This window comes from Etheostoma spectabile, chromosome 5, assembly GCF_008692095.1.
Source record: "Etheostoma spectabile isolate EspeVRDwgs_2016 chromosome 5, UIUC_Espe_1.0, whole genome shotgun sequence".
Lineage (NCBI taxonomy): Eukaryota > Metazoa > Chordata > Actinopteri > Perciformes > Percidae > Etheostoma > Etheostoma spectabile.
The window spans coordinates 34,726,904-34,749,901 of record NC_045737.1 but is presented as its reverse complement, the minus strand read 5'-3'; the positions used below and the strand labels follow the sequence as shown (position 1 = coordinate 34,749,901).

The 22,998-nt window shown below is 41.0% G+C and overlaps 1 protein-coding gene across 1 annotated transcript in view; it reads right to left on the bottom strand.

Moving 5' to 3' along the window:
• Window positions 1-9,227: 9,227 nt before the first annotated feature.
• The window catches only part of prkag3b (protein kinase, AMP-activated, gamma 3b non-catalytic subunit), a 28,180-nt gene continuing 14,409 nt past the window's right edge, over window positions 9,228-22,998 (bottom strand). Inside the window, 2 exon segments of the mRNA XM_032515404.1 lie at window positions 9,228-9,388; window positions 12,413-12,506. Of these exon segments, the coding sequence (XP_032371295.1) occupies window positions 9,357-9,388; window positions 12,413-12,506 (126 nt within the window). The 3' untranslated portion in view covers window positions 9,228-9,356.

Here is a 22,998-nt window from a genome sequence, read left to right as displayed (position 1 = left end):
AATACATTTTATTTGTAATGCACTTTACATTCAAGACAAACCTCAAAGTGCTACAGGAAGCTCATAAAAGCAACATAAAAACAACAGTTTAAAAGAATATAAATAGTACAACAATATTGTTGTGCAAGGTTAAAACTCATATGTTCTGCTAAAAAGAAATGTATTTAGTCCTTTTTTAAAGATCTCAATTGTTTGTTTGAAAGTTACCATGGTGACAATCCTTTTATCCTCAGTCTCGGTACATTTAACGGACGCGCGGCACAAGAATGGGACCGTAAGGTTTAGAAAAAGATGGCGATTGAACGTCAGTCTTGGGAGTCTGCTCTGGACTTTCTACTGCACGAGAGGATCAACGGGCATGGCTCGAACGACTCTGTTTGCAATTGGTTAGTCCTTCAACCAATCAGACCAACGATCCGGGGGACGTAGCAGACAACGGGTGTCTGCGCTTCGGTGGGCGCCTTGTCGAATGTAAACAAAAAGCTGTTTGATTGCTACTCTATCGTCGTTGTGTTGAACCCGCCAATGGCGCGCCAGGTGGATGAGCCGGTTTGTTATTGGTCCCCGCAAAATTGTAACAGAAGAAGAAGAATTGATAAACGTGCAGGTTTCCTGCCTGAGCTGCAGGGCGAAATCAAATCACTGGCAGATCGGGCTGGGTTGACCCAGTCTGTGTTTCTATGTTCCATGCCATGTTTCCATGTTCTATGCCATGTTTCTATGTTCCATGCCATGTTTCTATGTTCTATGCCATGTTTCTATGTTCCATGCCATGTTTCTATGTTCCATGCCATGTTTCTATGTTCTATGCCATGTTTCTATGTTCCATGCCATGTTTCTATGTTCCATGCCATGTTTCCATGTTCTATGCCATTTTATAGTTCCAGCCATGTTTCCATGTTCTATGCATGTTTCTATGTTCCATGCCATGGTTTCCATGTTCTATGCCATGTTTCTATGTTCCATGCCAGTTTCCATGTTCTATGCCATGTTCTATGTTTATTGCCAGGTTTCCATGTTCTAGCCATGTTTCTATGTTCCATGCCATGTTTCATTTCTATGCCATTTTCTAGTTTCCATGCCATGTTTCTATGTTCCTGCATGTTTCTATGTTCCCGTTCTAGTTCCATGCCATGTTCTATGTTCCATGCCATGTTTCCATGTTCTATGCCATGTTTCTATGTTCCATGCCATGTTTCCATGTTCTATGCCATGTTTCTATGTTCCATGCCATGTTTCCATGTTCTATGCCATGTTTCTATGTTCCAGCCATGTTCCATGTTCTATGCATGTTTCTATTTCTATGCCAGTTTCCATGTTCTATGCCATGTTCTATGTTTCCATGCCATGTTTTCTATGTCTATGCCATGTTTCTATGTTCCATGCCATGTTCTATGTTCTATGCCATGTTTCTAGTTCCATGCCCTGTTTCTATGTTCCATGCCATGTTTCTATGTATGCCAGTTCATGTTCTATGCCATGTTTCTATGTTCCATGCCATGTTTCTATGTTCCATGCCATGTTTCTATGTTCCATGCCATGTTTCTATGTTCCATGCCATGTTTCTATGTTCTATGCCATGTTTCTATGTTCCATGCCATGTTTCTATGTTCCATGCCATGTTTCTATGTTCTATGCCATGTTTCTATGTTCCATGCCATGTTTCTATGTCCATGCCATGTTTCTATGTTCTATGCCATGTTTCTATGTTCCATGCCATGTTTCTATGTTCCATGCCATGTTTCTATGTTCTATGCCATGTTTCTATGTTCTATGCCATGTTTCTATGTTCCATGCCATGTTTCTATGTTCTATGCCATGTTTCTATGTTCTATGCTACGTTTCTATGTTATGCCATGTTTTATGTTCTATGCCATGTTCTATGTTCTGCCATTGTTTCTATGTTCCATGCCATGTTCTATGTTCTATGCCATTGTCTATGTTTCCATGCCATGTTTCTATGTTCTATTTTCTATGCCATGTTTCTATGTTCCATGCCATGTTTCTATGTTCCATGCCATGTTTCTAGTTCTATGCCATGTTTATATGTGTCCATGCCATGTTTATATGGTCTATGCCAGTTTCTAGCATGCCTGTTTTATGGTTCTATGCCATGTTTCTATGTTACATGCCATTTTCTATGTTCCATGCAGTTTCTATGTTCTATGCCATGTTTCTATGTTCCATGCCATGTTCATGTTTCTATGCCATTGTTTTCTATGTTCCATGCCATGTTTCATGTTCTATGCCATGGTTCTATGTTCATGCCATGTTTCTATGTTCTATGCCATGTTCTAGGTTCCATGCCAGTTTCTATTTCTATGCCATGTTTCTATTTTCCTGCCATGTTTCTATGTTCTATGCCATGTTTTATGTTCATGCATGTTTCTATGTTCTATGCCTGTTTCTATGTTCCATGCCATGTTTCTATGTTCCATGCCATGTTTCTTGTATAGCCATGTTTCTAGTTCCATGCCAGTTTCATGTTCCATGCATGTTTCCATGTTCTATGCCAGTTTGTTTATGTTCCATGCCATGTTTCATGTCCTATGCCATGTTTCTTGTTCTATGCCAGTTCCATGTTCTATGCCATGTTTCTATGTTCCATGCCATGTTTTAGTGTCTATGCCATGTTTCTATGTTCTATGCACTGTGTCTATGTTCCATGCCATGTTTCTATGTTATGCATGTTTCTATGTTCCATGCCATGTTTCTATGTTCTATGCCATGTTTCTATGTTCCATGCCATGTTTCTATGTTCTATGCCATGTTTCTATGTTCCATGCCATGTTTCTATGTTCCATGCCATGTTTCTATGTTCTATGCCATGTTTCTATGTTCCATGCCATGTTTCTATGTTCTATGCCATGTTTCTATGTTCAATGCCATGTTTCTATGTTCCATGCCATGTTTCTATGTTCCATGCTGTTTATGTGTCAATGCCATGTTTCTATGTTCATGCCATGTTTCTATGTTCATGCCATGTTTCTAGTTCTATGCCATGTTTCTATGTTCTATGCACATGTTTCTATGTTCATGCCATGTTTCTATGTTCCATGCATGTTTCTATGTCTATTCCATGTTTATATTCCATGCCATGTTTCATGTTCTATGCCTGTTTCTCATTGTTCAGGCCATTTGTTTCTAGTTTCTATGTTCCATGGTTCTGTATGTTCATGCCTGTTTCTATCGTTCCATTGCCATGTTTCTATTGTTATTTGTTTTTGTTCTGCCATGTTTCTATGTTCATGCAGTTTCTATGTTCCATGCCATGTTTCTATGTTCCTGCCATGTTTCTATGTTCTATGTCCTGCCTGTTCTATGTTCTATGCCATGTTTCTATGTTCCATGCCATGTTTCTATGTTCCATGCCATGTTTCTATGTTCTATGCGACTGTTTTTCACACTACTCGCTACCGTTGTCGCTCTTCATACGACGTCATCTTGCAGCGCTGTGCCCGGGGCGTTCCATACGCACGCTGAGGGTGGATCGTTGCGTTGGTGTCTGACGCTGAGAGCCACTGCCCAGGCGTCAGTGTGTTACGAGTTGGGAGTGAGAAGGGGTTGTTACTGGATGACGCATTTGATTTCAGAATAAATTGAGCCAATTGTTTTGCCGGGTAATCCTGGATTTTCCAGAGCCTCTGTTGTGTTCAAGCTGTGGTCTCAATGAAACAAATTAGGAGGACACTTTGATATTTTCTGCAGATATTGTTTATTAAAATAACACCGACTTTATGTTTACAGAAGTGTAAACCTAAGAGATGAAATCTGGAAACCTTTGAAGTTTTTCTCTTTTTTTGGTTTGGTCTTGATCCCGAAACTAAACTACCATGGTGTAGTATACAGTATATCTGCCAGGGCTGCATACTTGAGCCCGCTCTTGGACTCAAGACACTTTTCTACTGTATTGGACTCTTTAGTATGTGGACCCGACTTGTCTTGAACCAGCTATTGGACTGGCCAAATATTGTGGTTGGTCTTCACCAAGTCCAGCTATCTTCCTCCTTCAACAAAACCATTGATGTAGCATACTAGTTCGAAAACAGTATAGTTTTAATTCAAATCCATCTGGAACAGTATGACATTGGTCGCCTGTGTACACCTGCACCGCCTGCGTCACACACACAATCATCAGGCAGATTTTTATTTTTGGCCACAGACACAATGTCAGCGAGCACTTTGCACTCTGGGCTTTAAGGCAAGTATAGTCTAGGTCTAGGTCGTTTGCAATACATATGTGTAAACACATGTATCATGTATACATACTATATCGCCCTGTACACATGGTGTTTTTGAATATCTGTTTCAGTTATCACCGTTTTGAATGTCATCGATGTTCAGAAAACATTTTGTTAACAAAAATCTGTCTTTATGGTGATAAATTAACACAGGCAAAAACATTACATAAGATATATGTTACAAAACCATTATCAACTATTAGAACCATAACTAACATGTCGCACACATAAAAAGGCTTCAAATGTGTAAAACTAAAAATACAAACAAGACCCAAATAAACAAATTAACTCCAGCTGTTCTGATATCCAGACCAGTCTGATGCCTGTTGGCCAACCCCCCCCCCCCCCCCCCCCCCCCCCTCACATATTATCAGTGTCCCGTATCAAAACCAACAACAATATAACAAGTGCATGAACAATGAACAGGAATTAATTACAAATGATTACAATAATACAGTACCAATGCAATAATGAATGGGTACAACATGAACACAGGATTTAAAAAACTTCTGCTTGTTTTCAGCCCCAAAGTGGACCAGCTGCTGTGTCCTCCTGTGTCCTCCTGTGTGAGACAGGGCGGTATATGTAAAGCACGTAGCAATGTATCATAGACCGTTAATATTAATATATATATATATATACAATCTATGCCATGTGTACAGTCCATTCAAGGCAGAGAAATGCAAGATTAGCGATTAGCGTTAGCATTGCAAGATAAAAATAAACTTTAAAAGTTTCAGTTAGGAACATGGCTGCAAGTTTACATGTACAGGACTGCATAGACCCCAAAACAAGACTGTCTGTAACTGTAACTTTTAAATCAATTATTTAAGCTGAAAGTACTTACATTCTTGTGTCTCTCAGGTCGATGCGGCGGCCCGTGTTGCTTGTGTGTTTACAAGTGAGGTCGCGTCCACACTCGGTTTCTAGGGCCATACAGCCCTCGGCCTATCCCTTACCCCTCGGTCTATCCCCTACACCTCGGTCTATCCCCTACCCCTCGGTCTATCCCTTACCCCTCGGTCTGTCCCCCTACCCCCGTCTATCCCCTACACCTCGTCTACCCCTACACCTCGGTCTATCCCCTACCCCTCGGTCTATCCCCTCCGCCTAAGTCTATCACCTACCCCTCGTGTCTATCCCCTCCCCCTCGGTCTATCCCTACCCCTCTCTTATTCCCCTCCCCCTTGGTCATCCCCTCCCCCGTCTTGTCTACCTCCTACCCCTCGTCATCCCCTCCCCCTAATGTCTATCCCTACCCCTCGGTCTATCCCCTCCCCCTTAGTCTATCCCCTACCCCTCGTCGTCCCTCCCCTCCCCCCCTCCCCCTCGTCTATCCCCTACCCCTCGGTCTATTCCCTACCCCGGTGCCTATCCCCTACCCCTCGGTCCATCCCCTGCCCCCCCTCCCCCTCGGTCTATCCCCTCCCCCTCGGTCGTTACAATGGGGACAGCACTAGGTCCCGCGTAAACGCGCAAAAACGAGGGGAAGGGGTAAGACAGAGAAATGAGATTCAGCCTAAGTTCAAGAATGGGAACATTTCCATTTTATACTTAAAGTAATTAATATGGCTTCATCCAGTATGATCCTATAGGGTGTTACACGGCACTTGCTTTTTGATTATTATTAATAATAAAGCAAAATGATCATCTTAAAATAGAAGATAAACTGTCCTCGCATCAGATAAATTATAAAAAAGGAGGTATTCTTGAAGAGGACTTTTTTTTTTCTCTTTTTTTCTTGACAAAAGGTGAACTTTACAGCCCTGATATCTGCTGATATTGTCTTTTAGACACCTTATTTTTTATAGCATTTTGAACTTAAAAAGATGACAATCTTTGAGCCATTGAAGTATTTGTTCTTCCTTTTTTTGGGTTTGGTCTTGATCACGGAAACTAAACTACACATTGCCTACATTCAGTTCCGGTTAGCAGAGTGTAAAAAAAAAAAAAAATCCAACCACAGTTAAAGACAACATCAGCCCGTTGACTTAAACCAAACATTACTGCAATAACAACAGGGCAAAGCGGGTGTCATACCTTAGTCTGGAATCCATTTGATCAGTCAGAAGTCAGTGTCACTCATCAGTCCCAGCAGCTGGACTCGCTCGGCTGCAGCCTATCGGCATGTGTTGGCTCAGACCGAGTCAGTTAGGTGAAGTAACAGCCTGATCTAGTGATTGGTGGTTGAAATGTTTGTTCAGAGTATGAAGTTGTAAAGCAGAGGGAGCATGTGGCAGATGCACGACCTGCGCCTTATTTATTTTTCCTTGATAACCTGCTGGGAAGTTTTTATACACAAAAAAATCTTTTTTGTACATATTTTATAGACAAAGCACTGCTAGCGCTAGTGCTATGGTGTTAGTGTTGCCATAAAAGTAGAACCAGTATGAGTAGTAATCTGAATACTGTTATTTGAAGCAGTACTGTCGTATTGAGTGTATTATGATCAGCAGCATTGCTGTTATTTCTTTCTTTGACAAGAAAATTTAACTTAAAGCATAAAATATCCCAGGTAGAACAATATGATTTACGTGTGATATGTTTGACATGGTTAGCTAAGCAGGACAGAGTGGACTGATGCTCATGTTCAGTTATTTCTTTATGTATGCGGCTGACTAGTGTTACTGTATTTCATGGTTAACTATTAATACACAGGAGGCAAAGGAGAAGTCTGGCAATATTTCATATTGTAGTTATTGTCAAAACATCCCATGACAAAAAAACAACAACCAGCAATGCATTAAAGGTCCCATGGCATGATAACTTCACGTTATGAGGTTTTTCACATTAACACTATGGTGATAGGTGTAAACCGAGCCCTGGGTGTCCTGCTCTGCCTTTGAGAAAATGAAAGCTCAGATGGGCTGATCTGGAACCTGGTTACCTCCCCTTTCTCTGCTTCGCCCCCCCATGAGAGAGAGAGACATCATGGCTTTCAAAGGAGCAAAGTGGCCGTTGGTCACCTCCCCCCCCCCCCCCCTCCTCAAAAGCTACAGACTCTGAAAAAGGCATATACTTTCTTTCCATCTTTTTTTTTTTATTAACTATAACTTACATTTATCAGGAGATCACAAAGGAGTGACAAGCTACAAGCAGAGGAAGAGATATTTACCTAGTGTTGTGTTGTGTGTGTGTGTGTGTGTGGTGTGTGTGTGTGTGGTGTGGTGTCCATGTAGCCCGGTAATTGTGTGATGTACCAGGATGTATGAAAGTGGTAGAGATAACAAACACACCCCTGGTAAACAGAGCGGTGACACATCGTCAGTCAGAGAGGATCAGCTGACAGCATCTGGATCAAAAATAACTTAAAAAAAAAAAACAATACATGAAACACAGGTATTTTCCCACCATGATTCATGTTTATTTCACTGAAACCACCAGCTGTGTTTCCATGGAATGACCTCTGGCTTTTGGTGTTAAGTTTAAAGCATTATAACCAAATAACTTAGAGGACGTTTAAAGTGTAAATTTAACAGAAATCCCCATGTAATTCTGAGGCTTTTAAACTGATACTTACCTATGGTTACTGCAAAAACATAACATTAATATGACTTTCCCATTGTAAGCATATTAACTGTTGTTATTGCTTATAATTACCTGTTTACCTATGTTCTAATACAGTAGCTTGCTAACCTGCTTATCCACCTCACGTTTTGTTGTTTTTATAACCCGATACTACTCTAATCTTTTTAGATGTTATTACAAAGATTGAACCTCAATATGACCACTAATTATTACCCCGATGTTACCAGGCTACAGCGGTGGACTGGGACAACAATTTGGCCCTGGCAGTTCCGTCCCTTACCAGTCCAATTTCTCACAGGGACATTATTTGCTTTATAATTGCAAAAACCGTGCTCACATGAGATTGTGGCACCAGCAGCGTGACACACACACTTACAGGCTTCCAAAATGAATGAATTCACACAATTCATAAAACCTTCAAATAAACTACCAAGGCACTATCTTAGAATACGATGGAAACGCTTGCATATTTAAAACATATTACTCCATACTTAAAACACCCAAAACACAAAAGTACAAAGACCTAGCGGACCAGATAAGAATATGAAAAGTAGAAGCCCGACGGCACCAGACTGGAGGCTCCAGACTGGAGGCTCCAGACTGCAGCTGTACAGCCTTACAAACATTTGCAAACATTTCAGACACTTATTTTGGGTAACTATCATATTTATGTTTGTATCAGGAAACATACTCCCTCTTTCACTGTAATGATGTAAGATTGTGTGAACTTGAAGTTGCTGAGATATACAGTATGGTAGAAATGAATAGAAAGGCTCAAAAAGATCATATGCATCTATCTATCCATCCATCCATCCATCCATCTATCCATCCATCCATCTATCTATCTATCTATCTATCTATCTATCTATCTATCTCACTCCTTGCTTTTCAAATGTCTCTTGCCTTGCTTGTTTGTGCTCTTCTTCTGATTCTTTTTTCATGTTTCTTCATTATCAGCTTAATGGTTTATTCTTTTTTTGATTGTGTTTGATGTTCGTGTTGTAGCATAATTTCCACCATTACCATTGTATACTTTTCCCTGTCTGGTTTTGCATATTTTCCTTGTGCTATAAAAAAACTAATTCCAAGTATCCAACATTTCCAATGTGTGACTGATTACTTTGAAATTATTCGAAGACCACGTCGTCAAAACCATTAAACATAACATCTTTTTTTCTTTTTTACATGTCGTGTCAACATCTCAATTTCCAAGTTAACAGAACTTGCAAAAAAAACCCCTCAAATTTGATGCTCAATAAGTCAACTTTAAAAGTCTCTTGATGTGTGGATCATCAGTTCAGTGCTGCTTTCCAATCAAACCTGTGATAAAGTTTAACACGGGTAACTTCCAGGCACAACCCCACGTCGTCTATCGCGGACCAACTAACCAGCTTGCTTTGTGAATATGGTGCCCTCTAAAGGACATTACTGGTGCTCATAGAGGAGACTGATTTTAACTTTCTCTTTCCATATTTGTCCTCCGGACTGGGATTAAGCCAGTGACTTCTCAGCCACAGCCCTGCTCTGCAAATTTGTTTTGCCACCCCAGAGTTTTGTTTAATGTGGTCAACGTTCACCTTGCTTTCTTCAGTCTTGACAGCTCAATCCCTCGTAAATATCTGAAAAACAAATGAGAAGACAACGTTAACAAGAACAGAGGAAAAACCTTTTCATTCATTTAAGTTTTCATTCTGACACCAAGTTTAACTGAAATGACTATAATCTCCCTTTTACCAAAGATTGTCCGGTTGAAAATGGGTTGCTACAGTATATATGTAAGGAGCACAATCTTATATAAAACTGTACACACATTCACAACACTAAATCTATAATCCATTCAATATTTACATTGTTGTAGACAGAGGACAGACACTGAAGCACGCAGAATGTTTCATCAATGCTGAAACTCAAAGATTACATCATATCAGAGGAACCAGAAAAACTGGCTGATAAAGTATCTACACAGCCTGAGTGGATTAAGGGTGTTTACATCATTGGACACCCATGAAATCAATTATTGGAGACACGTATTCTTTATCAAAACATGTTGTGTGATAAACTCATAGACCGACAGTGAGCAGATGTACTGACCACTGGAGGACTTGTACTGTAAAACCAAGTGGGAAACGTCGACCTACTTGTACAGTATAGTCTCCAAGACGGACACTTACTGTTTATTTAGGGTAAATCTGATATGATGTAAATGCAGCATACTGTAATGACATGCCAACAGAAGTCACGGATGATGAAGGCAGGCTTGCTTCCTAAGGTCTTCAGCCTATTATGTTAATGAACGTTTCACCACAAGGTCCATTAGGAGCTGCTCCTAAGTGTAATATCATAACACATCCTCATCAGCTGATGGAGTTTGCCAAGTTGTCATGTTCGAAAGCCAACTTCCAAAAAGAGTATATTTGAATATTTTTATATAGGCCTAATACTGCATCTAAAGTATTTTTCCTGAATTCCAGCCACTAGAGCCAGTCCCACAGTGAGCTTTCCTTAGGACGTGCCATTTCTGAGTCTGTAGTTTGAAAGCCTTGGTGTCTCTCTCTTTCTCATGTGCCGGCAATGCAGAGAAAGAAGAGGAGACCTTGCCCCTTATGACCTCATAAGGAGCAAGATTCACGTTCAGACCATCTGAGCTTTCATTTTCTCAAAGGCAGAGCAGGATACCCAGGGCTCGGTTTACACCAATCTCCATTTCTAGAAACTGGGGGACCATCGGCAGGCTGGGGGGACTCATATTAATGTTAAAAGAAAACTAATAAAGTGAAATTTTCATGCAATGAGATCTTTAATTGCAATTATTTCTTTTTTTCAAAGATAATTTTTTGGGGCTTTTCCTTTCATTTTTTAGTGACAGTGGATAGACTCTAAAGGGGGAGAGAGATGGGGGGATACCGGCATTCGCAGCATTCGAACCCGGGCCGCTGCAGGACTGCGCCACCATGGGGGCTAATGCTCTTACTACTAGTACTGTACTACTAATTAATTGTACAGCAAAATTTGGAATTGTTACATCTCTAAAAAAACATTTTCTCCAATTTTTTTTATTAGCTATGTGCCTTTTTCTACCTTCTTCCTGGTCAAGAATTACGGAGGCTGTGTTGGCAACAATAAATTAAAGTTTTGCAATGCATCTTGGGTGCAAATTCAGGAGGCTCATCTCGCTACACAGCATGGACACCCATTCACAGAAAGAGAACGCTCCAATCCATCAGAGGAGCAAAATCTCAAAAGATAATGAGATGGAAGTCCGGCACGGCAGCATGTGGTAAGCAAGAGTTTAACATCTTCCAGAAACAGGAATTTAGAGCTGAAATTTGAACTCTAAAGTCTGCTGATGAGGATGATATGATATGAGCAAATGCTCTACTAAATGTGGTAATAAATGTGGTTTTCAAAGTCAGAATGTACTTTGAACCTAAAATATTCAATATTTTGTAGTGTTTAAATGACGAAGAAAGGCTAAAATACTTAGTGAGTGACATCCAGACAGATCCCCACGCGGCTACACGTGTAACTAAATCAAATCAATCTGCCCGCTGTGACTTTAATTCCCCAAAACACAAACCACGTCAATGTCGACTCTTGAGATTCAGCTTCAACACGAATCATCAGATGAGGAAGGAGGATGTCACATGAGGAATCAGACCGAACTTTCTCTCACATGCTGGCTAATTCAAAATATTATTTTACATTTTTTTTTTATTACTGGACATTCCCCAGTCCCCAGATTACAACCTAGTCAACAGATTCTTAAAGCAGAGATGGGTGGGAATGAATAAAATATAGTAAATATTTTGAGATTCACTGCCCTATCAGGAAATATGTAGTAAATCAGGTATTAAATTAATATACATTATGCTAAATTGAAAGAAAACTTCGAAGAAAAAGTTGTGAACAAGAAACAAGGGTATATTTCATTTAATTTGTTGTTGTTGCTAAAATGTGTCAAGATAGATGCCATAACTACATGGGTACCAACTCCCCCTCATATGATCCACAACAGGCAGCAGCGAGACTTTGTAATACGAAGGAAAAGTGAAGATGCAAGCTCAGACAAGCAGCCACCGGCAGCTTGAGCTGGGCCTCCTACCTGGGACGTGTTGGTTAAGAGGTGCTGTTGGCCTGGTGGTTTCATAGGAGCCACTGCAGCGTGAAGACGTTGGGGGGGTGTCGGACTTTGAGGGGGCTTTTGTTTATTTTCCAGGTGCAGGATGTGTCAGAGCAAGCTCCGGAAACTTATATTTTAATTCTTCAAATGAGAGTTTGAGAAGAAATGTAAGAATGTTTGTCCCCAATGAGAGTTTCAGATCAGGTGGTTTGTTGATTTTGAAGGAGCAGCAGGAGGCAGTCGGGGTAATTAAGAAAGGATCAGGAGATTTCAGGGGTCGGAGATTTCAGGGAAGGGGGAAATTGACAGGAAGTTTCACAGGAAGAGAAGAAAGACCCTTCATGTCTTTAGGAGGATGAAAAGTTGAAGATGAAGAACAGTTTTTCCGCAGGAAAAGGAGCAGAGATCAACAGAAGGAGCCGGAAGATTCAAGGATTTAAAGGTAGACTGACAGATAACTGAGGATTGAGGAAAAGAAGGGATGAACGGAAGGATTGGCGTTAGGAGCACAGTGCATCAATACCTGCAGGAGTGAGAACCAGGGCTTGGAGAAGGTCAGATAGAGAGACAATCCCTCTCACCGCGTCTTCACTGTCAACCAACACCAAACGATGCACCTGAGAGGAAAAGGATTTGGTTATTATCCTTCTATAGCCTCTTATCACTTGTATGCAGATGACATTCAGTTATACTGTTCCTTTAAGCCTACTGAGGTTTTAGAGTCTTGACAGTTGCTGCGTAGGCATCACGGTAGTGGCACACAAATGCACCCCTTTTGTACTGTTGAACTCAGAACGCCTGCAACATCGCACTCATGCCGCGAGAGCGCACGACCTGCCGATAAGAACCCACTACCCCGTGACTCAGGCTCGTCTGTTCAGCCCAGTCTCAGGAGCTCAGGTGTTGTTTTCGATGCGGCCGTGTCTCTGGAGAAACACTCGAAACAACTTATTAAACACCGTTCTTTCAATTAAGGAACATTTCAAAGATAAGAGCCTGGTGTCAAAAGCCGAGTTGGAGATGATTATTCATGCTTTTATCTCGTCTCGCTTAGACTATTGTAACAGTCTTTTATTTGCCTAATAAGAAGGATCTTTGTCGTCTCCAGAGCGTCCAAAATTCTGCTGCTAGCTTTTAACCCAACGAGTAGAGGGCACATATTACTCCAGTTTTAGCTTCACTTCATTGGTTACCAGTGATTTTAGAATGCACTTCAAAATTTGGTCTTAACTTTTAGAGCCCTACAAGACAAGCCCCCCCATACATCTCAGACCGATACAGCTGCGTACATCCTCACGCAGTCTGAGATCAACAGGTCAGAGACTATTAGTGTTCCCCCCCTACACATTTTAAAAACTAGGGGGGACGTTCTTTCAGGTTGTTGCAACCGAGGGTGTGGAACGCTTTGCCTCCTTCCATGCGCTGCTTAGATTGTGTGGAAAATTTTAAAACTCAGTTGAAATCTCGGCTTTTTAAAGAGGCTTTTAACTAGATTGTAGGGTGGTTAGGCTGGTCTTATGTGTACAAACCTTTTGAGTTAATTTTCCTCTTTTTTTGGTTTGGTCTCTTGATCCCAGAACTAAACTACAAATGGTGTAGTATACGTAGATCTCTGCAGGCTGCAGTACTGAGACCCGCTCTTGGCTCAGACACTTTTCTACTGTTAGTTACTCCGTTTATGTGGACCCCCCCCGGACTTTGGGGTTCTTGACTCAGCTATTGGACTGCCAAATTTGTGTTGGTCTCACCGAAGTCCAGCATATAACTTCTCCTTCAAAGCAAAACCATTGATGATCATACAGTTTCAGCCAACATCGGTATTAGTTTCATTCAAATCCATCTGGAACAGGTTTGAACATTGTCGCCCTTGTGTACACCTGCCCGCTGCGTCACACCAGCTAATCTCAGGCAGATTTTTTATTTTGGCCACAGACACAATGCGCCCGAGCACTTTGCACTCGGAGGCTTTAAGGCACTTATAGGTCTAGTCTAGGTCTGTTTGCAATACATATGTTAAACACATGTATCATGTATACATACAGATACGCCCTTACACATGTGGTGTGTTGATATCTGTTTCAGTTAATCCCGTTTTGTAATGTCATCGATGTTCAAAAACATGTCATGTTAAACAAAATCTGTCTTTATTGTGATAATTAACATACAGGCAAAAACATTCCTAAGTTAGTTACAAAACCATTATCACACTATTAGAACCATAACGAACCAATGTCGCACACATAAAATGGCTTCAATATGTAAAAAACTAAAAACTACGACAAACACGACCCCAATTAAACAATTAACTCCAGCTGTTCTAGTATTCCAGTACCAGTCTGATGCCTGTTGGCCCATAACCCCCCCCCCCCCCCCCCCCCCCTCACATATAATCAGTGTCCCGTATCAAAACCAACCAACATATAACACTGTCATGAACAATGAACAGAGATAATTACAAATGTTTAAAACTACTAGACCAATCAATACATGAATGGTACACATGAACACAGGAATTTCAAAAACTTCTGCTTGTTTCCACGCCCCCAATGGAGACCACTTCTGGTGGCCTCCTGTGGTCCCCCCTCCTGTGTGAGACAGGGCGTATAATGAAGCAGTAGCAATGTATCTAGACCCCCGTTAACTATTATATTTATATTATCCTCTATCCATGTGTACAGCCATTCAGGCTAGAAATGCAGATATTGCGATTAGCGTTACATTGCAAAGATAAAAATAAACTTTAAAAGTTTCGTGGAACATGGCTGCAAGTTTACATGTACACGACTGCATCAGACCCCCAAAACAAGGACTGTCTGTACCTGTAACTTTAATCATCAATTATTTAAGCTGAAAGTCTTACATTCTTGTGTCTCTCAGGTCGATGCGGCGCCCGTGTTGCTTGTGTGTTTACAAGTGAGGTCCGCGTCCACACTCGGTTTCTAGGGCCATACAGCCCTCGCCTATCCTTCCCCTCGTCTAATCCCCTACAACCCTCGGTCTATCCCTACCCCTCGGTCTATCCCTTACCCCTCGGTCTGTCCCCCTACCCCTCGGTCTATCCCCACGCACTCGTCTATCCCCTACACCTCGTCTAATCCCTACCCCTCGGTCTATCCCTCCCCTAAGTCTATCACCTACCCCTCGGTCTATCCCCTCCCCCTCGGTCTATCCCCTACCCCTCGGTCTATCCCCCCCCTTGGTCTATCCCCTCCCCCTCGGTCTATCCCCTACCCCTCTTCTATCCCCTCCCCCTAAGTCTAGTCATCACTACCCCTCGTCCTATCCCCTCCCCCTTAGTCTATCCCCTACCCCTCGTCCATCCCCCCCTCCCCCCCCTCCCCTCGTCTATCCCCTACCCCGCGTCTATTCCTACCCCTCGGTTCTATCCCCTACCCCTCGTCCATCCCCTGGCCCCCCCTCCCCCTCGGTCTATCCCCCTCCCCCTCGTTCGTTACATGGGTACGCACTAGGTCCCGCGTAAACCGCAAAACGAGGGAGGGGTAAGACGAGAAATGAGATTCAGCCTAAATTCAAGAATGGAACTTTCCGATTTTATTACTTAAATAATTAATATGGCTTCTGCCAGTATGAATTCCTATAGGGTGTTACACGGCACTTGCTTTTGATTATTATTATAATAAAGCCAAAATGACATCTTAAAATAGAAGATAACTGTCCCGCATCAGATAAATTAAAAAAAGGAGGTATTCTTGAAGAGGACTTTTTTTTTCTCTTTTTTTCTTGACAAAAGGTGAACTTTACAGCCCTGATATCTGCTGATATTGTCTTTTAGACCCTATTTTTTTCATAGCATTTTGAACTTAAAAAGATGACCAATCTTTGAGCCATTGAAGTGTATTTGTTCTTCCTTTTTTTTGGGTTTGGTCTTGATCACGGAACCTAAACTACACATTGCCTACATTCAGTTTCCGGTTAGCAGAGTGTAAAAAAAAAAAAAAATCCAACACAGTTAAAGACAACATCAGCCCGTTGACTTAAACCAACATTACTGCATAACAACAGGCAAAGCGGGTGTCATACCTTAGTCTGGAATCCATTTGTATCATCAGAAAGTCAGTGTCACTCATCAGTCCCAGCACTGGACTCGCTCGGCTGCGCCTATCGGCATGTGTTGGCTCAGACCGGTCAGTTAGGTGAAGTAAGCCTGATCTAGTGATTGTGTGTTGAAATGGTTTGTTCGTATGAAGTTGTAAAGCAAGGGAGCATGTGCAGATGCCACCTTGCGCCTTATTTATTTTTCCTGATAACCTGCTGGGAAGTTTTTATACACAAAAAAATCTTTTTTACATATTTTATAGACAAAGCCACTGCTAGCGCTAGTGCTATGGTGGTTATGTTCCATAAAAGTAGAACCAGTATAGTAGTAATCTGAAGACTGTTATTGAAGCGTACTGTCGTATATGATGTATATATCATCAGCAATTGCTGTATTTCTTTCTTTGACAAGAAATTAACTTAAAGCATAAAATATCCCAGGTAGAACAATATGATTTACGTGTGTGAATGTTTGACATGGTTAGCTAAGCAGTACAGAGTGGACTGATGCTCATGTTCATTTTATTTCTTTATGTATGCGCTACTAGTGTTACTGTATTTCATGGTTAACTATTAATACACAGGAGGCAAAGGAGAAGTCTGGAATATTTCATATTGTAGTTATTGTCAAAACATCCCATGACAAAAAAAACACAACCAGCAATGCATTAAAGGTCCCATGGCATGATAACTTCACGTTATGAGGTTTTTTCACATTAACACTATGGTGATAGGTTAAACCGACCCTGGTTGTCCTGCTCTGCCTTGAGAAAATGAAAGCTCAGATGGGCTGAATCTGGAACCGGTTACCATCCCCTTTCTCTGCTTCGCCCCCCCATTAAGGAGAGACATCATGGCTTTCCAAAGGGCAAAGTGGCCGTTTGGTCACCCTCCCCCCCCCCCCCTCCTCAAAGCTACAGACTCTGAAAAAGGCATATACTTTCTTTCCATCTTTTTTTTTTTATTAACTAAGAACTTACATTTACAGGAGATCACAAGGAGTGACAAGCTACAATCAGAGGAAGAGATATTTTACCTGTTGTGTTTGTGTGTGTGTGTGTTGTGTTTGTGTGTGTGTGTGTGTGTGTGTATGGTAGCCCGGTAATTGTGTGATTACCAGGATGTATGAATGGTAGAGATAAAAACCACCCCCCTGTAAACAGAGCGGTGACACATCGTCGATCAGAGATGATCAGCTGACAGCATCTGAATCAAAAATAACTTAAAAAAAAAAAAATACATACACACAGGTATTTTCCCACCATGATTCATGTTTATTTCACTGAAACCACCACGTGTTTCCATGGATGAAACCTCGTGCTTTTTGGTTGTTAGTTTAAAGCATTATAACCAAATAACTTAGAGGACGTTTAAAGTGTAATTTAACAGAAATCCCCATGTAATTCTGAGGCTTTAAACTGATACTTACCTATGGTTACTGCAAAACATAACATTAATATGACTTTCCCCATTGTAAGCATATTACTGTTGTTATTGCTTATAATTACCTGTTTACCTATGTCTAATACAGTAGTCTTGCTAACCTGCTTATCCACCTCACGTTTTGTTGTTTTTATAACCCATACTACTCTAATCTTTTTAGATTTTATTACAAAGATTGAACCTCAATATGACCTCTAATTATTACCCCGATGTTACCAGTCTACAGCGGTGGACTGGGACAACATTTGGCCCTGGCAGTTCCGTCCTTACCATCCAATTTCTCACAGGGACATTATTTGCTTTATAATTGCCAAAACCGTGCTCACAATGAGATTGTGGCACAGCCAGCGTGCACACACACTTACAGCTTGCTTCCAAAATGACTGAATTCACACAATTCATAAACCTTCCAAATAAACTACCAAGGCACTATCTTAGAATACGATGGAAAGCTTGCATATTATAAACATCTTACTCCATACTTAAAACACCCAAAACCACAAAAGTACAAAGACCTAGCGACCAGATAAAGATAGAAAGTAGAACCCGACGCACCGACTGGAGGCTCCAGACTGGAGGCTCCAGACTGCACTGTAATCAGCCTTCCACAAACATTTGCAACCTTTCAGACACTTATTTTGGGTAACTAATATTTTATGTTTGGTATCAGGAAACACTCCCTCTTTCACTGTAATGATGTAGATTGTGTGAACTTGAAGTTGCTGAGATATACAGTATGGTAGAAATGAATAGAAAGGTCAAAAAGATCATCATGCATCTATCTATCCATCCATCCATCCATCCATCTATCCTCCATCATCTATCATCTATCTATCTATCTATCTTCTATCTCACTCCTTGCTTTTTTCAAATGTCTCTTCCTTGCTGTTTGTCTCTTCTTCTGATTCTTTTTCCTGTTTCTTCATTATCAGCTTAATGGTTTATTCTTTTTTTTGATTGTGTTTGATGTTCGTGTTGTAGCATAATTTCCAACCATTACCATTGTATATCACTTTTCCCTTTCTGGTTTGCATATTTCCTTGTGCTATAAAAAAACTATGCCAATCCCCAACATTTCCAATGTGTGACTGATTACTTTGAAATTCGAACCACGTCGTCAAAACCATTAAACATAACAATCTTTTTTCTTTTTTAATGTCGTGTCAACATCTCATTTCAATTTAACAGAACTTGCAAAAAAAAAAACCTCAAATTTGATGCTCAATAAGTCAACTTTAAAGTCTCTTGATGTGTGGATCATCAGTTTCAGTGCTCGTTCCAACAACCTGTGATAAAAGTTTAACACGGGTAACTTCCAGGCACAACCCCACGTCGTCTATCGCGGACCACTAACCAGCTTGCTTTGTGAATATGATGGTGCCCTCTAAGGACATTACTGGTGCTCATAGAGGAGACTGATTTTAACTTTCCTCTTTCCATATTTGTCCTCCGACTGGATTAAGCCATGCTTCTCAGCCACAGCCCTGCTCTGCAATTTGTTTGCCACCCAGAGTTTGTTTAATGTGTTCAACGTTCACCTTGCTTCTCTTCAGTCTTGACAGCTCAATCCCTCGTAAATATCTGAAAACAAATGAAAAACAACGTTAACAGACAGAGAAACCTTTCATTCATTTAAGTTTCATTCCTGACAACCAAGTTTTAACTGAAATGACTATAATCTCCCTTTTACCAAAGATTGTCCGGTTGAAAATGGGTTGCTACAGTATATATGTAGGAGCACAATCTTATATAAAACTGTACACACATCACAACACTAAATCTATAAATCCTTCATATTTACATTGTTGTAGAGGACAGACACTGAAGCACGCAAATGTTTCATCAATGCTGAAACTCAAAGATTACATCATATCAGAGGAACCAGAAAACTGGCTGATAAAGTATCTACCACCGAGTGAGTATAGGTGTTTACATCATTGGACCCCATGAAATCAATTATTGGAGACACGTATTCTTTACAAAACATTTTGTGTGATAAACACTAGACCGACGTGAGCGATGTACTGACCACTGGAGACTTGTACTGTAAAACCAGTGGGAAACGTCGACCTACTTGTACTATATTCCTCCAGACGGACACTTACTGTTATTTAGGGTAAATCTGATATGTAAGAGCAGCATACTGTAATGACATGCCAACAAAGTCCGGATGATGAAGGCAGGCTTGCTTCCAGTGTCTTCAGCCTTATATGTTAATGACGTTTTTCACCCAAGGTCCTTAGGAGCTGCTCCTAAGTGTATATCATAACACATCCTCATCAGCTGATGGAGTTTGCCAAGTTGTCATGTTCGAAAGCCAACTTCCAAAAGAGTATATTTGAATATTTTTATATAGGCCTAATACCGCATCTAAGTATTTTTCCTGAATTCCAGCCACTAGAGCCAGTCCCACAGTGAGCTTTCCTTAGTACGTGCCATTTCTGAGTCTGTATTTGAAAGCCTTGGTGTCTCTCTCTTTCTCATGTGCCGGCAATGCAGAAAAGAAGAGGAACTTGCCCCTTATGACCTCATAAGGATGCAAGATTCACGTTCACACCATCGACTTTCATTTTCTCAAAGGCAGAGCAGGATACCCAGGGCTCGTTTTTACACCAATCTCCATTTCTAAAACTGTGGACCATCGCAGGCTGGGGGGACTCATATTATGTTAAAAGAAAACTAATAAAGGTGAAATTTTTCATGCAATGAGATCTAATTGCAATTGATTTCTTTTTTTCAAAGATATTTTTTGGGGGCTTTCCTTTCATTTTTTAGTGTGACATTGGATAAGCACTCTAAAGGAGAGAGATGGGGGGATCCGGCATTCGCAGCATTCGAACCCGGCCGCTGCAGGACTGCGCCACCCATGGGGGCTAATGCTCTTACTACTAGTACTGTACTACTAATTAATTGTACAGCAAAATTTGGAATTGTTAACATCTCTAAAAAACATAAACATTTTCTTTTCTCCAATTTTTTTTATTAGCATGTGCCTTTTTCTACCTTCTTTCCTGGTCAAAATGACGGAGTGTGTTTTTGCAACAATAATTAAAGTTTTGCAATGCATCTTGGTGCAAATTCAGGAGGCTCATCTCGCTACACAGCATGGACACCCATATCCAGAAAGAGACGGCTCCAATCCATCAGAGAGCAAAATCAAAAGATAATGAGATGGAAGTCCGCACGGCAGCATGTGGTAAGCAGAGTTTAACATCTTCAGAAACAGGAATTTAGCCTGAAATTTGAACTCTAAGTTCTGCTGATGAGTGATGATATGATATGAAGCAATGCTCTACTAATGTGGTAATAAATGTGGTTTTCAAAGTCGAATGTACTTTGAACCTAATATTCAATTTTGTAGTGTTAAATGACGAAAAAGGCTAAAATACTTAGTGAGGTGACATCCAGACAGATCCCCACGCGTACACTGTAACTAAATCAATTCAATCTGCCCGGCTGTGACTTTAATTCCCCAAAACACAACCACGTCATTGTCGCTCTTGAGATTCAGCTTCAACACACGAGCATCCAGATGAGAAGATGAGGATTGTCACATGAGGAATCAACCGACCTTTCTCTCACATGCTGGCTAATTCAAAATATTTTTTACATTTTTTTTTTATTCCTGGACATTCCCCAGTCCCCAGATTACAACCTAGTCAACAGATTCTTAAAGCAGAGATGGGTGGAATGAATAAATATAGTAAATATTTTGAGATTCACTGCCCTATCAGGAATATGTAGTAAATCAGGTTAATTAATATACAGTATGCTAAATTGAAAGAAAACTTCGAGAAAAAGTGTGAACAAGAACAAGGGTATATTTCATTTAATTTGTTTGTTGTTGCAAAAATGTGTCAAGATATCTGATCATAACTACATGGGTACCACTCCCCCTCATTGACCAACAGCAGCAGCGAGTACCTTTTGTAATACGAAGAAAAGGGAAGATGCAAGCTCAGACAAACAGCCCGGCAGCTTGAGCTGGGCCTCCTACCTGGGACGTGTTTGGTTAAGAGGTGCGTTGGCCTGTGTGTTCATAGGAGCCACTGCAGCTGAAGACGTTGGGGGGGTGTCGGACTTTTGAGGGGGCTTTTGTTTATTTTCCAGGTGCAGGATGTGTCAGAGAAGCTCCGGAAACTTATATTGTTATTCTTCAATGAGAGTTTGAGAAGAAATGTAAGATGTGTTGTCCCCAATGAGAGTTTCAGATCAGTGGTTTTGATTTTGAAGGAGCAGCGAGGCAGTCGGGGTAATTAAGAAAGGATCAGGAATTTTCAGGTGGTCGTGGGGGGGAATTTCAGTAGGGGAAATTGACAGGAAGTTTCACAGGAAAGAAGAACGACCCTTCAGTCTTTAGGAGGATGAAAAGTTGAAGATGAAGAACCGTTTTTCCGCAGGAAAGGAGCAGAGATCAACAGAAGGAGCCGGAAGATTCAAGGATTTAAAGGTAGACTGACAGTAACATGAGGATTAGGAAAAGAAGGGATGACGAAGATGGCGTTAGGCACAGTGCTCACTACCTGCCAGGAGTGAGAACCAGGGCTTGGAGAAGGTCCGATAGAGAGACAATCCCTCTCACCACGCGTCTTCACTGTCAACCAACCCAAACGATGCACCTGAGAGAAAGGATTTGGTTATTATCCTTCTATAGCCTCTTATCACTTGTATGCAGATGACATTCATTTACTGTTTCCTTTAAGCCTACTGATTTTTTAAACTGTCATCTTTAATGAATTGTCTGAGTAGGATCAAGCAGTGGCTAAATGACAACTTTTTAATGTTGAACTCAGCCAAGACTGAAACTTTAATCATTTGCTCCGGAGCAGAGCATCCCTCAGATTAAAAACACATTGGTGACTCAGGCTCGTCTGTTCAGCCCAGTCTCAGGACTCAGTGTTGTTTTCGATGCGCGTTGTCTCTGGAGAAACACTCGACAACGTATTAAAACTGTTTCTTTCAATTAAGGAACTTTCAAAGATAAGAGCCTTGGTGTCAAAAGCCGAGTTGGAGATGATTATTCATCTTTTATCTCGTCTCGCTTAGACTATTGTACAGTCTTTTATTTGCCTTAATAAGAAGGATCTTTGTCCTCCCAGAGCGTCCCAAAATTCTGCTGCTAGGCTTTTAACCCACACGAGTAAGGGCACATATTACTCCATTTTTACTTCACTTCATTGGTTACCGTGATTTTTAGAATGCACTTCAAATTTGGTCTTAACTTTTAGAGCCCTACAAGGACAAGCCCCCCCCATACATCTCAGACCTGATACAGCTGCGTACATCCTCACGCAGTTCTGAATCAACAGGTCAGAGACTATTATTGCCCCCCTACACATTTTCAAAACTAGGGGGAACCGTTCTTTTCAGGTTGGCACCGAGGTTGTGGACGCGTTGCCTCCTTCCATGCGCTGCTTAGATTGTGTGGAAAATTTTAAAACTCAGTTGAAATCTCGCTTTTTAAAGAGGCTTTAACTAGATTGTAGTGGTTGGTTATGGCTGGTCTTTTTATTGTACGTGTTATTCTTTTGTTTTTTGTTTTTTTGTAATGTCACGTATTTATGATAGTTGTTAATGCTCCTTTTGTTGTGAAGCACTTTGTGATCTTTA